The sequence below is a fragment of the Drosophila ficusphila genome, unplaced genomic scaffold, assembly GCF_018152265.1.
Source record: "Drosophila ficusphila isolate 14025-0441.05 unplaced genomic scaffold, ASM1815226v1 contig_791, whole genome shotgun sequence".
Taxonomy (NCBI): domain Eukaryota; kingdom Metazoa; phylum Arthropoda; class Insecta; order Diptera; family Drosophilidae; genus Drosophila; species Drosophila ficusphila.
In genome coordinates, this window is record NW_025064737.1 from 9,607,690 (window position 1) to 9,624,835 (window position 17,146).

General features: G+C 42.7%; 4 protein-coding genes across 5 annotated transcripts in view; 2 read left to right on the plus strand and 2 right to left on the minus strand.

The window, feature by feature from the left end:
* LOC108096377 (A disintegrin and metalloproteinase with thrombospondin motifs 9) overlaps positions 1-6,731 on the minus strand; it is a 37,308-nt gene extending 30,577 nt beyond the window's left edge. Inside the window, exon 1 of the mRNA XM_017197933.2 lies at positions 5,148-6,731. Coding sequence (XP_017053422.1) covers positions 5,148-5,543 — 396 coding nt within the window. The 5' untranslated portion in view covers positions 5,544-6,731. The remainder of the gene's footprint in view (positions 1-5,147) is intronic.
* LOC108096411 (B9 domain-containing protein 1) overlaps positions 1-14,410 on the plus strand; it is a 39,957-nt gene extending 25,547 nt beyond the window's left edge. The window contains exons 1-3 of one of the 2 annotated variants that reach the window (XM_017197988.2): positions 4,644-5,191; positions 11,648-13,522; positions 14,022-14,410. In XM_017197988.2, the coding sequence (XP_017053477.1) occupies positions 13,135-13,522; positions 14,022-14,359 (726 nt within the window). In that variant the 5' untranslated portion in view covers positions 4,644-5,191; positions 11,648-13,134 and the 3' untranslated portion in view covers positions 14,360-14,410. Of the gene's footprint in view, positions 1-4,643; positions 5,192-11,647; positions 13,523-14,021 lie in introns of those variants that run through there. The other variant, XM_017197997.1, reaches the window with a different exon arrangement.
* A 267-nt stretch (positions 14,411-14,677) lies between these two features.
* On the plus strand, positions 14,678-16,390 carry LOC108096401 (opsin Rh6). The gene is made up of 3 exons (XM_017197975.2): positions 14,678-15,540; positions 15,740-16,020; positions 16,075-16,390. The coding sequence occupies exons 1-3, from the start codon at positions 14,830-14,832 to the stop codon at positions 16,193-16,195; spliced, it is 1,113 nt and encodes a 370-aa protein (XP_017053464.1). The 5' UTR covers positions 14,678-14,829; the 3' UTR covers positions 16,196-16,390.
* Positions 16,391-16,395: 5 nt separating this feature from the next.
* On the minus strand, positions 16,396-17,141 carry LOC108096422 (trissin). The gene is made up of 3 exons (XM_017198010.2): positions 16,998-17,141; positions 16,850-16,940; positions 16,396-16,737 (listed from the first exon to the last, which is right to left on the minus strand). Exons 1-3 carry the CDS (start codon positions 17,047-17,049, stop codon positions 16,557-16,559), a joined length of 324 nt encoding a protein of 107 aa, XP_017053499.1. The 5' UTR covers positions 17,050-17,141; the 3' UTR covers positions 16,396-16,556.
* Between the last annotated feature and the right edge of the window lie 5 nt (positions 17,142-17,146).

Below are 17,146 nucleotides of genomic sequence, written 5' to 3' on the forward strand. Positions count from 1 at the left end.
AAGGTTCGCGTAGGGCTCTGGAACTTTGGTAGCACGTGGGTGGTCCTAGGTCTATGTAAGATGAATTGTGAAGAGCGTGAAATCTAACAGATACGACCAGAAAACCCCTCAATTTTGACTCAAGGTGCAAATGGATTTACAGGCCCTACCAAACAAAACCTTTTGAGGGTTGTAACTGAAAGTGTAATCATACCATGCGACTTTATCCAACTGCAGTTTTAATAAACAAGGTGATATTACCTTAAATGCAAAATATTATCTGTATCTAACTGCAGTTTTAATCAACAAGGTGATATTACCTTAAATGCAAACTATTATCTTTAACTGCAGTTTTAATCAACAAGGTGATATTACCTTAAAGGCAAGATATTATCTTATCAACTTGTTACTATGTTGTAATACAAACATTTATTTCCTGGCAGATTGCCCTGCTTTAATCTCTGCTCAAATAAATCGGATGAAATGTGTAAAGGCGGAAATATTCGAATAAAGCGGTGAGCGAAATGTAAATAAATAATAAATAAAACAGGTCGATTTATTAATGACTTCGAATCGATTTTCTATGCAAATGGCGATCTGTTTTGTTTTAGGTTGCCGCCCGGTTGTCGAAACCGTTAGTTAAATGCCCTGCGGCAGAGATGATATTCGATTCGATATTCGATTTCACCAAATCGGAGGGCGTGTGGCAATAATGCGATTATGTGTTGTATTTATAAATGTCAGGTATTGCTCGGGGTTCCCAGAAGAACGGGGCTGCGGTTTCCGCTGAACTTCGTAAGCTCTCGAGGCCAGGAACTGCATGGGACCACGGGGCGTATACGCGATGCGCCATCGCATCGACGTCAATTGATTAATAAATCATGCCACCCCAAGGAAAGGGTACAAGCATATATATAAATAAATAACACCCCGAATAGATCGAAGCCGAAGAACCACAATTCCTCGTCTAATTCCAGGGAATCGAGACAAAGGCACAGCAGACACATTTAAAAACCACAACAAATATCCGAATTCCTCCTCCTTCAAATATTAATAAAAAGCCAGCCAGAAAATAATAAAACAATAACGAAAAAGGCGAAAAAAAATACAGAAAAAAGGCGATGCCATTAAGGAACCTTCTTTTTGTATTTAGATCGCGAACTGCGCTCGGCTTATGCTGCACCCATCCGCGTCCGATGATAAAGTGATGATGCCCCAAGGTTTCCAAATTGCTTTCAAATAAATGCCGAGCCCGTCGGCCCAGCTAAACCACTTCTGACTTCTGAATTCAGAAGAGTTTAGCATATGAATAAAGACGCGCCGCCCCGAAAATAAGAGTCCGTCCTCGTCTCGTCCGAGTTTTGAGTGTGAGTAGTCCGATTGTGAGTTCGAATTTGAGTGCGAGTCCGAGTTCGAGTCCCAAATTTATATGCAAAGCGACAGTATCGATAATCCAGCATTTGCTGCCTTGACCGTGAAGATGGGAGCGATGATGCCACCAGCGGGGCGATATAATTAAAAGAGTGTCGTTAAAAATAAAATATAATGGATTTATGTAAAGTGATGTTACACGCTCTGCCTCGAAATGGTCACAAACGCGATAAGACGGCTCACAACAAATGGCAGCAAATAAATAAAAAATCATTAAGATAGGCTCGAAACGGGCAGGTAACTTGGCTTTGAGTCTAACCCGTCCCAATGGAGATGGGGCCAAAACTAAGCGCCAAATAAAGAATTAAAATGGGCCCGAAGACAATCAAGCCGAGATGAAACCAGCCTGCGATCTTTGGGCGGTTCTGGCTTTTGATGTAAGCCCACGACGAGGCGGCTAGACAAATTTGTATTTACTAAAAACAGAAAAAATATATATAAATAATTTGTTGAAAAATTCATTCACGACCTGCGACCGAGCAGCAGAGACACAAGATACAAAATCGATAGAAAAATCACCCGAATGTGAAGAAAAATTGGACAGGTAATCATTAGAGGTGTTTTCGCCTTGAGTGGCTCCACTTGGCATTCGGGGATGGACACTAGCCCCCAATTATGCTAAAACGCCGCCGAAAAAGGCCGCTAAAATCCATATTTAAATTATTAACACAGAAACCCCGGCTAGGCCAGCGCCGAATTCGGTTTCCGAAACTAACTCCTAGCCAGATTGAACATGTTTAACATTAATCTTGACTGATAAATTAAAAAAGAATTAATTAAAATGAGCAATCACTTGTCAGGTCCGGAATGCTTTGATGATGCCTTTCCATACTCTTTTTTATGGTCAATACTTAATTGGCAGAAAAAGTGTTGAAAAACTAAACTCAACTTTTAATACTTCCTAAAATAATTTTATATTTATTTTTAGATAATTATACTATAAATTTACTGTTGCAACTACACAAAAAGTAACCAATATTAAATATAAAATACGGTAGAGTACCTACACTGCGACTTCCTTTCATAAAACAATCTTTAAATTTTTATAAGCATTTTTTCAACATTTTGACAGTTTTCATAAGCCAGAAAATGAGCAATTGGGACTTTGCTCTTCTGGGTAACGTGGGTGGTTTCCCGAGGAGCGAGGGGAGAGGGGCGGGGGATGCGGGCCTTCGCACAAGTGTTTGCATGCAGATCACGTATATATCTTTTGCCGAAAAAATATAAATTAAATTCAAAATAACCATCCAAAGCATAAGCACAACACCCTAAAGTCACGCCCCGCCATCACACTTAAAGTATTTGTTCGTTTTTTGGCTTTTTTACTTGAAATTATTTCGCGGCTTTTTGCTATTGTATCTCGTTTCTTTTCTGTTCTCAGACGGCATTAATATTCCGACAAATTATTTGTCACCCGAAGGGCTGCACGGCCACGCCCTCCTAATTTGCATAGAAATCGGCATACGGATCGGTTATTTATAGCATTAATCACTGGGAGCCGAGCTGAATACTTCACGATCATTACACGTATGCCACCATCCGATTCTCTGGCTCTGCAGGTTCCATCCAAGTTCATCCGCTGAGTTTCGGGTGGTAATCGCCACCAGAAATTCGTCAACACCCACATATCGAGTGGTACTTCGTTGGGATCAGTTAAACATGTCGGCGACTGACAAATGTTCGATTTCAGACTTCTTTTCTCTGCATTATTTTTCTCTCATTTTTAAAGTCAATGAACGCTAAAAATTTTCTTCATTTTTATTTAAAGTAGACGAAATAAATTGAAGACAAAATGAATAACGAGAAGCCAAGGGGACAGCGAAACACGCGCAAAGCGACGACGTACGACTCACCAGTCAAAAAGCCAAAGAAAAAAAACAAAAAAAAAAAAACAAAAAAGAAAAAGCCGGAGCATAACAATAACAAAAACCACGAAAAAAAATAAATATTCAAATTCTACACATTGTGCAAATTTCATTGTCGAAATACAAATTGGACAGCGCACCCTAATACAGATAGAGCGTTACTTACGTACTTACACCGAAGTATCCCACGACCCGTCGCAGCCAAGAGGCGCCACATAAAAAATTGGGAAATCTATTTTGAAAATACTCGTTCGTACAAGCACTGCACAGAGAGATCCCGACCGCACTGAAAATGTCACAATTTCTCATGTGCCTGCCGAATATATATAGAATATATATAGATGTGGCAGCTTTTAGCACGCCCAGCAGACCCATTCGCGAATCATCAAATCCCAGGGGGTTACGTTCCACATGGCCAGCAGCAGCAGTATCGGTATCGGTTATAGCCCACAGACTTCCTAATTCGCACCCAACATTATGTATTATGTATTCATGAACCCCGGGTTCGTGTTGTTTTTCAAAAATTTACATTGCCCGCCCGCCGGACGTTGATAAAATTCTAATGGCCTGTAAGTCAGTTAGCCATGTTTTGGGCATGTTTCCCCATTTTTTGTTGTCACGTCCCGAACGACTACTTCTCACACCTTTTTGAGCCTTGTAAATCTTAATTATCTGCCGTTTCCACCCAGCTCAGCTGTAATTGCAGTGGCATTAGGGAAATGCATTTGAATGTAAATTCGATGGGTTTGACTAATGGGAAAAATGACGTTTATACAAGTTAAATACTTTTAAAACAGGGGCGTCTATTAACAGCACACAAAAAAAATGCAATAAGATATTGGAAATAATTTATTTATTTATTAATAAAAGCAAATTTATTAATAAGCAAAAGCTAGATACCAATAAAATATTTTTAATATAAAATACGTTATTCAAAGGTAAAAACTAAAATTTGATCTTTCTATTATCAATTAAAGCAGTGAATATCCTATTGATCTAAATCTTTTTTTTCTGTGTATGTTGCCTTAAATCCATATTACTTTTATTTTTGATCCGACTGCCACCTTTCGGTGAGTGGTGCTTAGATAACTTTTACTCTTATCGTCTTCAGTGAGACATGTGCCATAGATGCAGACTCAACTTTCCTGAAAAGTGTTGCTGCAGAGCGATCGCGATAAGAATCGGATAAGGAAACACACGTCGAGTATATCAGCATAACCCATCATAACTGACGCAAATGGATGATGGCACCAGTGACTCAGTGAAAGAACCCCCAAATTTCCCTATTTTTCCCTCTCTCCAAAGCGTTTTATGGATGCACTCGGATCTGGAACGAAGTGCTTCCGAACACAGGCTGCATTCTGCAGACTGCAGTATCTTTTGATCCGTCGAGCGGAGAGGTCGCCGAAAATCAAATCACAATCGAGATCTACTTTTCCGTTTGGTGTTTAGTGAAGCGTGTGAATTCAAATGCGACGGCCACCGCGACGTCGTCGCTTTCTTTTGTGTCCCATCGGTATTTAATCAAAACCGAAAAGATACCCATGACAAAAAAAAGGCAGAAAAAAAGAAGACAATGCGGCATACAAAAACGAGACGAGCACACCAAAATATCGACAAATCAAGCGAAATTATAAAAGAAAGGAAAGAACTCGACACATCGATGTGGAATCAATGCAATAAATTAACTTGAATTTGCTTTTCGCTGGCCCAGCCGATTTCGATGAAGCAAAAAGAGAGGAATACAAACAAAAATAAATGAAAAATCGTTGAAACAAAAGGCTGTCGGCTGTTGAAAATCCCGGTCTGCGAATTCGATCGCAGTGAAATGCGAGGCGGTATCGCTAGTCATCTAAGATTTGGAGGACCTACCTGTCTGTCCAGCAGCGGTCCCTGGCTGATGAAGTCCTTTTTGGGTGAGTAGAGTTCCGGCGGGGATCCCTTGAAGGAGTACCTCAGACCGGCGTCCCCAAGGTCGTTCTCCGCACACCGCCTGCAGCACTCGAGGTCCTGCTCCTCCTCGTCATCGATATCAGAGGAGGGATTAGAAGATATGGGGGAGTGGTCCATGGGGGAGTGATCCACTGCGCCGGGTGACTCGCAAACGGTGGTGCTGCTGGTGCGGATGCTGTGACCGGAAGTCGTGGAGCGCAGCGTGGTGCTGGCGTACGAGAAGGCGGGTGACTTGGGCTGCTCCAGCAAACGGTGGCACTCGACGAGCTCCTGACCCCTTAAACTGGGGGAACATCCAACTTCCGTTGCGGACATCTTGACCGGATCCGGATCCAACGCAGCAGATAACCAATATTCAGATAACCGATTCCAATCTCCGGTGGCACGTGCAAAAATGCGCGCGAAATCGCACCACACAATCCGCAAACCACTCTGTGCGTATGCTCGTTCGTATATGTATATATTTAATATGTATGTGTGCGTGTGTTTGTACACTTGTGTGCTGGCTCTTTGGGCTTTGCTTATTTTGTTAATTGAAATGCGACAGTCTCGTTCCGTTGCCGTGGGCACCGCACCCGCCGAAAAAAGGCAGAAGTAAAAAAAAAATAACACGCGTAGACTACGGCTGGTGGGTATTAAAACGACTCGCACTTATGACACGGCGATTAGCGAAAATAAACTACTTTACCACCAGATACTAACTATGTAGATTGTACGATCTCATGATGCACGATGAACGATCTTCTTTCTTTATTTTTTTTTTTTTGCCGAATCACAAAATTCGTTGTGGTGGGCCAATGTTAAGCTTGAGCTTCTTCTTGAGCTTCTTCACACATCGCGGCGACTGCATTCACTTTCGAGCTGCACCATTAACTTGGTCACCTTTGGCATTCTGGGCTGGCTTTCTTTTCGGCAAGCAGCTCTTTTTGCTGCGGCTATGTTAACGAAGGTTGTCCCAGAGCTGCGGACCAGCGGCACCAGGTCAGAGTTCACGCGAACGCGCCGATTCGGTGGCATACTAACGCCGTGCTGCCGACATGGCCAAAAAAGGATTCACTGTCTCGTTTTCGTAACTAATTCAGGAGTCGGGAATCGGAATCGGAATCTTATGCGAAATTCGAATCGAAATGGGGAATCGGAATCGGAATAGGAATATAAATTTTAACTCAAGCAATTGCCAACTAGCCGCGCGCAAATAAACGAAACAGACGAGAACGAGGCGACTGGCCAAGTGCTACAAACCAGACAATGTGTATCTGTATCTGGCGATGTTTCGTTTCGGCTCGCTTGAGTACCCGCTGCGGACTGAAACGCTCGGCGATCAACAGTTGGTAGCGGCGGTCCGGACCGCCAAGCAATCTGCGATCGCGCGCACACACACACACACACATACACCACGAAAGCGTCTGCTCTCTCGCCCAGTTCATGTATATATATGTATAAGGGATATATGGCAGTCCCAAGGGATCTGGACTTGGGGTAAACCCACAGGAAAGGAGATTGTCAGACTGCCCTTAAAAGCTTACTGTTCGATAACATATCATACGATCCCCCGCTGAAGAGAGAGCGATCTACCCAAAAAAAAACAGTGAAAGAGTCACTCGTCGCGAGCTAAGCTTAAAAGAGCGGCGAACGCTCTCTTAACTTGCCACTGTATAATCCGCATACATTCGCACATGTGCGGATTATGTGCTTTCGCTAGGTTCTACAACCTTTAGAGTGCCGAAATTCTCTTATCTCTTGTATCCGCAGATAAGATCTTAGTCTTGACATAGTAACAAGGTCGAATGGTGCAGGCCAAGAAAGACCCAGAAACCAAATTAATTTGGCCGGTTTGAACGAACAGGTCTGTCGACTATATCAATTATCCTTAAATAACCAATAAAAAATTATTGGATATAATTAATATACATATATTTGAAGAACTAAACTAAATTATTGCTTGGGTAATTCTTTTATATTTATATTTAAAAATTATTAATAACTAAATCACAAGTGTATGAACAATTACAATTTTTTTATACAAACGTTCAAATCATAAAATTTCTTATGCATTACGGACTGATATCGTTGGATTCCCCTTAAAATGAACATATTACAGAAAAATCAAAGAAGAGACTGAGTTTATAGTTATCGTACATTTAAGAAAATAAAATGACGTTTTCATTTTTAAAGGGAAAGGTCTGTGCGGGATTTGCATGATCCATTCCATCACTAGATGATTCAAGAGCGTAAAACCAATATTTGGGAAAATAAAATGATGGGAGATGACAGGCTCATCCTTATCAGTGAAGGGAAAACAGAACCATGACGTACTTTATCTGACATGACACTCTTGACAAAGTGATCGTACTGTGACCCATCCCAAAAAGTGAGTCAATTTAAAGAGATATAATTTCCATACCCTAGTATGATACATTATTTTAGGCCGTTTATACCAAAAGAGTGCGACATCTGCTGGATGCCACCCGATGTAGGTCAAGATCAATCTACTGATCGCGTCAGTGGCCGAAAATAGTTGCGATCCGCTCCATTATTCGAGCGCCGAGAACTCTTCCACATAAATGTCTTCTATGGCAAATTACCATATGTAGCAATTGACCCTGTTGTATACTAAATATTTTCTTTAATCAAACGCAGCAATAAGAATTAATCAATTAAAAGACGAGAGCTCGTTTGCCAAATTAAAGTATAGTTGGAAATTAAAAATCCATTTTGCTGGCTCTCTCGCCGCCGCCAGTTTGCAAAAATTCTGAAATATTCTAAAATATGATACATGTATGGGTCTTATAAACGAAAGGAAAAATAATGAAAAACAGCTTAATGGGATTCCGGGAAGAGCGGAACGCCAGCGGGGTGTTGCATTGGGATTGCGGCAGAAACTATGCAATCTTGCAACGCTTGTTTTGTAATCAACAACAAACTGCCGGCAACCGAATGAAGCCAACATAAAACAGCAGCCAAAACAACAAATCTTACAAAACAGCCATAAAAGTCTGGAGGCAAGTGGGTATTACAAGAACGTTTTCATCAGACCGAACTGGCCATGCCCTATGTACATTGTTTACCCGTCCACTAGATAAACAGCCTCCCTAGCTGGGCGTCTTATTAACTAGCCGTTCCGGCGAATCCTTAATCTAAACCAGGCTAATAAAGGGGCAGCATGCTGACTAAATTAGGAAAGACTGTTCAAAGAGGCGCCGCTGCTTTTCAGATGTTAATGATCGAGATCTCCGGGCTGACCGCATTGTATCTATCTGTCTATTCAGCATCTATGTATGGTATCTGTCCAGATCTACAGCGCGTTGTATCATCTTGATAATTAACGCATTTAGATCATTAGGCAGCCGGCAGCACGCGCAGCCATAAACTTTTGTTTAGCAGTAAATGCCAAAATAGAAACAGTACGCTTGCCCCATAGAAACATCCGATGGAATTGGATTCCTCAGTTTTGGAATTTTATTTTATTCAGAACCTACATAAATTCAGGTACTCCTCTCTGCATGTGCAGTTCCGATCGACCTCCAAGTTTATTTGGCTGTTAAGAGCCCTGGTCTACGGATCTACTGTATAGTATTGGAAGGTCTTCAGATGTCAGACGCTCCGTCTGTTTATCCGTCCGTGCGTCCAACACGCGCAGGCCTCTTAGTCAATTGCGTCTGTCCGTAGATATTTATGGGTGAGTGTGCGCCGCAGTGCGTGAACTGGTCCAAAACTTGCGAGCGTTTCCATTCAGTCTCCACTCGCTCACCCACACACTTGATTGATAAATATTGATCCTGATTGAATGATCGAAGGCCTGCGAAAGCCCCCTTTGGAATTATTGAGAGCTCAGGTTTTTAAGTTACCCCTGACAGCCGCTCAATCAAATCGAATCAAATATTTGGGCTAACTAAACACAAACCTTTTTTAAGAGAGTTCCCCTCCCCCAGCCTTCCATTTTATGCCCCCCTTTGGGTGATGTCTAAATTCTGGAAATTCGCAAAAATCAAACTCAATTACGGGCGCTGTCAATCAGCGGCAGGAATCGGAAAAGAAAAGAATCGAGAATGGGAATCGGAATCGAGAGGCATGCGTAAGAGGCATTCGCGGTACTCCCGTATCTCGAAGATACATTTCACTTAACTGTATGGCATATATCATCCATCCATTCAGCTACAGCATAGGCCATCCACTATGACAGCGCACACAGATGGCGATCTAGTTGGGAATCGGTGATGGGGATTCGTTTGGAGATTCAAAGGGGGAGCGTGATCGGGATGGGGATGCGAATATACATCGTGCGTTGACCCTGAGACTAGCCCACGCCCACGCAACGCGAAAAATATAAACTAATAGTGGTTTATATATAGATGCACAGCGGAAAACATGCCATCTAAAACAAGACACAATTTCTCATTTTTGACTGTTTACATTTTTATCGCGCAAGCCGAATTTCAATTCCAGCCTTGACCAGTTTTTTCTTGAGGAAAAGTAAACACTCAACATATGTTTATAGTTTTATTGGGTAAGGAAATCGTTTTAATAATTTATGTTTGTCCTCTTGACAGATCTAAAATATACGCTGAACAAACATTTTTGAGTGATTAATACATGGCCAATTTAAGAGCTTTTATTTTATTTATCTAGTTCATTTAACATAATAAAAAGATTTGAATTGAAAAGTTCTCATTATCCTATGAGATAAAATGTGAATCTTTTAAATTGAGGTGAAGGAATTAGTAACATTTATTTATATTTAAAAGTTATATCTTCAACAATATGTTTGGTAATATATAAAATAAATACATTAAATTATTTTTCTGTGTCCTACTAAAATAATTAAAAAGAATGACAATTAATTTTTCATCTTATAAGAGTTTTATATTGATTGGTTCCGTAAAATAAAACTTTAGTTTTGATCAGTGTACTCGTATTCCTTGAAACGAAGACCGAATGGCGTATGCATGCAAATCGTATCCCATAGGCTTGCAAATATTTATGGGCATCATGTGGAACATACTTGAAGTGAGTTGGAATTAAAAACATTTTAAAAGTAGCAGAAGTACAGTGGGTGGCACCGCTCCATCGCCATAAAAGATGAGTGCCCGCTGAAAGGCAAGATCATAAAACGGTCTAGTATTCAAGTACACGCGCATGCATAACTCATATTCTCTGGATCTTTTCGAGCTCTTTGAACTGTCGGTTGGTCGGGGAGAGATATTAGGCATCTGCAGATGGTTTCCTGGCCCTTCCATCGACCGCTGAACCGCTCCAGAAATTCGCGTTGCGCAACTCAACGGTTCAACACACCGCTCTCAACTTTCGGTAATGCAACGCCCTTCGCGGTGGCCAATGCACTGGCCAAAGACTTCAATTGAAAAATTGCATTTTCATTTTCATTTTCAATTTCATTTACACCAGGCCATTCAATGGATATGAATCGGTTTTATATAAGGCCCCACCAAATTTATATTTCTTTCTGAATAACTCTTCTTCTTCTGTTCATTGATTCCGAAAACGTAATTGAATGCAGGCCATAATTATTGCACTGCGAATATGCACGAGTGTGGGTTTGAGGTTGGAGTGTGTGTGCCTGCAGGCGGTGCTCTGCAGTATTAGAAGCATAATGCCATCAGGCCATAATGCCCAACTCGATCCGATCCGAAATATAATGTCGATTCTGCGCTGCGTCAGCGCTTCCTCCGATTGCAGCGGCCAAGTCTTGAGCGGCTTACGGCGTTACTTACTATACTTATACTTGTGGCCCGCTGTCCGATTTCTGATGGTCCGCCCGCCCGATGGCTCCACGTTCGCATTCGGCTTTCGGTTTTTGGCTGCCTGCCTAAGCCTAAGCTTTTGTTTTGGCTATCAGGGGGCTTATTCCGTGGAACTGCACATGCCGCACACACTTGGGTTCTGACATACTGGCAGAAATCGTGCGACAATCGTGAGTAAGTTCTCGGAGTCACGAGGAATCCGATTTGAATATCAGCATGTTTATCGGAGTGTTTTTATACGCGTTTTTTTAATAGGTAACTGGGTAACTTCTGATGACTAGTTTATGCATTTATTCGTTATAATTTTAAATACCATTTAAAATTGTCTGATTAAAAGAGAATCATCCAAGAACAAGATTATAAATGGAAAAACTATAAGCTAATTAGAACAAGACTCTTTAATGAGTAATAATATTGCAGATCTTATCTCAAACCAGTTACGAAACATGAAGATAAAATATAAGATTTTGTGTTCTACAATAAGAAATAAAGATAATAATATATTTTATTAAGATATCATTTAACAAAAAAATAAAGAAACAAAAATCAAACATTTCAAAATGATCAGCATTTAGATACTTAATTATCATTCTACTTCTTTTCGAAGGCCTTAATATCTGATACAAAATTCTTTTCCATTTTTCAACCCTTTCCTTTCAGTGTAAGCACTCCATCAGTCTTGGGATTGCAGCACCGCCTGGTTGGACCAGCTGCTGCACCACTCTGAGCCACCGGCTGCACCACAGCTGCAGTGAGAGGCGAAACCGAGTGGTGCGAAGATCATCTGCGTGGTTCTGCGGATCGAGAAGATTGGAGATGAGTGTAGAGTGTTGAACCCAGGACAGCTGAGCCACCACCTCGCCTTGAACCATTGACATTATTTAAGGCGCATTTTAATTACGCCAAGAGGCATGGAAATGCTAACCGACTAACTGAACAACTAGCTATTGGCTTCTGGCCAGTTTTGCATTGCATAATGCATCTTGGGGCAGGGAGCGGCACCGGAGATCGAAGATCGGAGGCGCGACTTCCCGTTTCGGTAGCGCCGGCAATTGTCACAATGATTTACAAGCATGCCGCGTTGGCAGCTATAAATTGCTAAATGGCCATTACAGAATTAATTACACGACGGCCAGGAGGCTGAGTCAGTTGCCTCGGGCCGTGTCGATCGCAATTGACCTTTCGCCCCGCCCCGACTGCCGGCTGAAAATGAGTTATTATCTTGTAATTGTAATTGTCACGTATCCGTCGAGTGCAGATATAGTGATATTCCGCACTGGATCGAAGTATGCAAAGCAGAACCAGACCAAAAGCCAGAACCACTCGATGTCCGTGTAACGAGCATGTAACTTGGATGGCATTAAATTACATTGGCGTCGACATGACCAGACGCCCCAAGCTTGACAAACTGTGTGAATAAAATAAGTATAAGTATAAGTAAGTAAAAATAGAATTAGAATAAAATGAGTTGTTTTCCCAACTGAATTAAAAATAGACAAAGGAAACACTCGGTCAATGCAAGTAAAGTACTTACAATATTTACCGAAAGACATCATTAATTTGATTTATGAACACGCCGGTTCATTAAATCAGCAAGAAATTTAAATTAACCACGGAACTTTATCTAAACTGTTATTAAGTATGGACAGGCCATATACTATCCATACGTATAATCAATAAGTGCTAAGCTATGCTATTAAATCTCTCAGGTTCCGTACATGTAATAATAACCAGAAGAACTGAGCACCTTATGTTGTTTTCCGTTTTAAACGCGTCACGTGCCAAACAACAAAATTTGAATTTATTATATGAAAACAGCAATAAATTCATATAAATTCCACTGACATAAAAATGCCAAATAGTCGATAATGGTAAGGTTGTTTAGAAATTCGATGACAGTTTCTGTTTGGGTTATTTAATATGCAAAACATTTTGGCGTGTGCAGAAAAAGCTATAGAGAATTAATAAATGCATAAAACATTGATTTTGCCAGGTAAGCAAATGATATCGATTATAATCCTTATTTGGATTTGTCAAATGTGTGCACCTTTTCCAACACTCCGGCTTTTCATTGTCAGTTGTCAGGTGGAAGGCACTTTGCATTCTGGTGGAGAAACACACCCCTTCGGGAGTCGGAAACCACCACCATGAGTGGCAGCGAGGGAATCAGTCTCCCGGGCAACCGGGACACCAGTCCGCGGCGTGAAAAACACAAACAAAGGCCCAGGAAGGGCAGAAAGAAGTCCAGAAGTGCCAAAGAGAGTCCTCCCAGTCCGATGGACGTGAAAGCCACTGCCAGTTGCTTCAGCTTGTGCATCTCTGGCCAAATTGTCTCGGCCACATTTCCTCTGGGTCCCGACAAGGAGTTCGTCTTCCTGCGCTACGAACTGGTGGCAGGTCCTGACTGGCAGCTGGCCTCGGGTCCCCAGCACGGAATCACCCAGCTGGCCACCAACAAGAGGGGCCCCTTTAACGAACCGATTGTCTTCAACATGCCCATCGAGGTCACCTACAAGAGCACCAGTCCCTTTGGCTGTGGGTAACAAATATAATATTTATTTTATTTCATTTATTAGATATTTATGTGAAGTGATTGAAACCGGTTTTATATGAGTTGGAGTAGGTAGATACTATTTTTCAGCATTTACACGTTACTTGTGGTTAACAACTTCTTAAAAGAAATAATTAGCTTATCCTAAACATATAATGTCTATATGTAACAGATTATAGTTTTTATGCAAGTTTATTTAGTTTATAGGTTACCAAATGTGTAGTAAAATGTGTACCTAAGTTGTGCATATTTTCTTTATGTTTAAATAATGGTAAATATAATTTACTGACCAGATATTGCCCACCTGGCGTGATTAATTTAAAATTTCTAATGATTTATAAAAACGATTATTATTTAAAGATTATACTCATTAATATTTTGGCACTTTCTACGTATATTAAATTTTGTATACAAAAAATGGAATGACTGAACCAATTTGGAATTTTGTTATCCTATACTCACTTGTATTTCCCTATTTTTCAGGGCCACAGATGCTGGTGAGCGTTTTCGGGCGCAGTGGGTTGGGTCGGGAAACCCTCCTCGGCTACGCGCACATCCACCTGCCGGTCTTCGGCAGCCGTCGCCCTGCGGAGCAATCGGAGCAGCTGCAGGCCCCCATCCTGATGCCCAAGTGCCCCAACATGATGGCGGATATCACCAGTTGGCTGCTGCGCCGCGAACCGGAGCTGAAGGATCCCAAGGTCCTGCTGGACAACCTGAAGTGCAAGGGCCTCTCCATGGAGTCCTACGGCAGCCTGCAGTTCCAGTTGGGCTCCGTGATGAGAGGAGCCCGCAAGTTGGGTTACCATTGGCATTTCTGAGGAGCAAACCCACAAGTGTGTCAGTAAACGTGAACTTGGCGAAGCAGGAAAGCGTTTGTCTTAATCTAATTGCTGGGTGGGTGGTCATTGGTGGATTGGTGGCTTGTTGGTGGGGAGCTGCCTCAAACTTGACCTTGTGGCTATTTGGCGGCTAAGTCGGTTTGGGAATGACGCGAGTACTGCTAATCCGACGCAGCAAATTTGCGGCAATCGAAAGCGCAATTGGAATCGGCAGCTTTGGATTGGCCAAGTGACGACTAATTGGATTAGGGCAATTAGTCTAAGACGGGCTGGTCACAAGTGGCCATATAAAGACCTGGCCAGGCTTTCGCCGCAGACATTGCCTCCAAGTCCGCGTCCCGAGAGCCAGTCGTCCTGCTATGGGCAGCGAGTAGTCTCCTCCGCAGCAGAGAAGTCAGCCAAGATCCCAAAAAGTTACCACCGATCAGAACAGGAGTTGCAGCCCCAAAATGGCCAGTTTGAGTCCACCGAGCTACGGCTACATGCGCGATGGTCGCAACAACCTCAGCCTGGCGGAGAGTGTGCCCGCCGAGATCATGCACATGGTGGATCCCTACTGGTACCAGTGGCCACCCATGGAGCCCATGTGGTTCGGCATCATCGGGTTCGTGATCGCCATTCTGGGCATGATGTCGCTGGCGGGCAACTTCATCGTGATGTACATCTTCACCTCGTCGAAGGGCCTGCGCACTCCCTCCAACATGTTCGTGGTCAACCTGGCCTTCTCCGACTTCATGATGATGTTCACCATGTTCCCGCCCGTGGTGCTGAACGGCTTCTACGGCACCTGGATCATGGGTCCCTTCCTGTGCGAGCTGTACGGGATGTTCGGCTCGCTCTTCGGCTGTGTGTCCATCTGGTCCATGACCCTGATTGCCTACGACAGGTACTGTGTGATCGTGAAGGGCATGGCCAGGAAACCCCTGACGGCCACGGCGGCGGTGCTCCGGCTGATGGTCGTCTGGACCATTTGCCTAACCTGGGCTCTGCTGCCGCTCTTCGGATGGAATCGCTACGTGCCCGAGGGCAACATGACCGCCTGCGGCACCGACTACTTCGCCAAGGACTGGTTCAACCGCTCCTACATCATCGTCTACTCGCTGTGGGTCTACCTCACGCCGCTGCTGACCATTATCTTCTCCTACTGGCACATCATGAAGGTGAGAAGGAGTTATAAGGATATCTAGTTATGTGGATGAGCAGATTACAAATTGGAATTAAGAGTATTAGGATTGAACAAAATCATAGGCTTAAAAGTAATATTCTTGGTATTGGGATTCAATTTTGAGACTATAAATTTATTGCTTATCCTTATTATTATTACTCTAATCTTTATTTAATTTGAATTTTATTTTCCAGGCTGTTGCTGCCCATGAGAAAGCCATGAGGGAGCAGGCCAAGAAGATGAACGTGGCTTCTCTAAGGAACAGTGAGGCTGACAAGAGCAAGGCCATCGAAATCAAGCTGGCCAAGGTGGCTCTGACCACCATCTCGCTGTGGTTCTTCGCCTGGACTCCCTATACCATCATCAACTATGCTGGCGTCTTCGAGTCCATGCACTTGAGTCCACTGAGCACCATTTGTGGATCCGTGTTCGCCAAGGCGAATGCAGTGTGCAATCCCATTGTCTACGGATTGAGGTGATCTTACTTTATATATCCTTATAAATTTATTTCATATATATCTTCCCCCAGCCATCCCAAGTACAAGCAGGTCCTGCGGGAGAAGATGCCCTGCCTGGCCTGCGGCAAGGACGACTTCGGCGCGGATTCGAGGACACAGGCCACCGCGGAGATCAGCGAATCCCAGGCCTAAGCGATTCAGAGACGACGACTGCAGAAGTAGGGAACTGACAGCTCTAGATCTACAAAGACTCAACTATTTTGCAAAAAAGACACCTCAAGGAAAACCCAAAAAAAAAGCTGGCAATGAAAAATATAAAAAAAATGTAGTAAAATATATAATATAAGTGCAATTGATACAAAATCAAATAACCCGAGTGACAAGTGACTTGCTTAGCTGCTTCATCAAGCACAGTGCCCCAAAGAAGTTAGTGCCTTTATTGGAAAATTAACATTTCAAACATTTCAACCTTTTGCCATTGGATCACATAAATCAGGAGTCGGAATCAAAGTCAGTGTCAGTATCAGCGTAGATTGAGTTATTAGGAGTGGTTTTAGCGGTAGTAGGTGTTCAAGCCGAGGTCTATCAAAGTGCCATTGTGGCGTCTCTCGCGCAATTCCTGGGTGAAGAGGGCTCGTCCTTGCAGCAGGATGAAGTCGATGAGCCTGCGATCCGAGCTCTGACGCAGTGCATCCGGATAGGAACGTTTGCGAAGGTAGTTAAAGCAACAGGTCCTAGGAAAATTACAATTGTATTGAGAATTTTCATTCATTACTGTTAGGAAGCGAATTATATTAGGAGGTATGCTTAAGTGTATCTTAGGTTTCTGTATAACAGTTGTCTTACCGAAAGTGCTTGGTGCCACAGGCGCTGGCACACTCCTTGCCACAAGTGTCGCATTTTATGGCCTTCGAACTGGGGCACATCAACCAAATGCCTACATAATTAGCAATATAAATTAAAAGTTCAAATCCTCTGATTATTTTAAACTTACATAGCAATATAATCTGGAAGTGAGCCAGCCAATGCATTGTGGTCTTAGTCATTGGTCGGCAGTCTGCTCAAAATGCTGAGCCTCTCATAAGTAAGATCTTTCAATGGAGTCCTGTTCCGTATCCCAGATAAATCGCAACTGAAAGGACA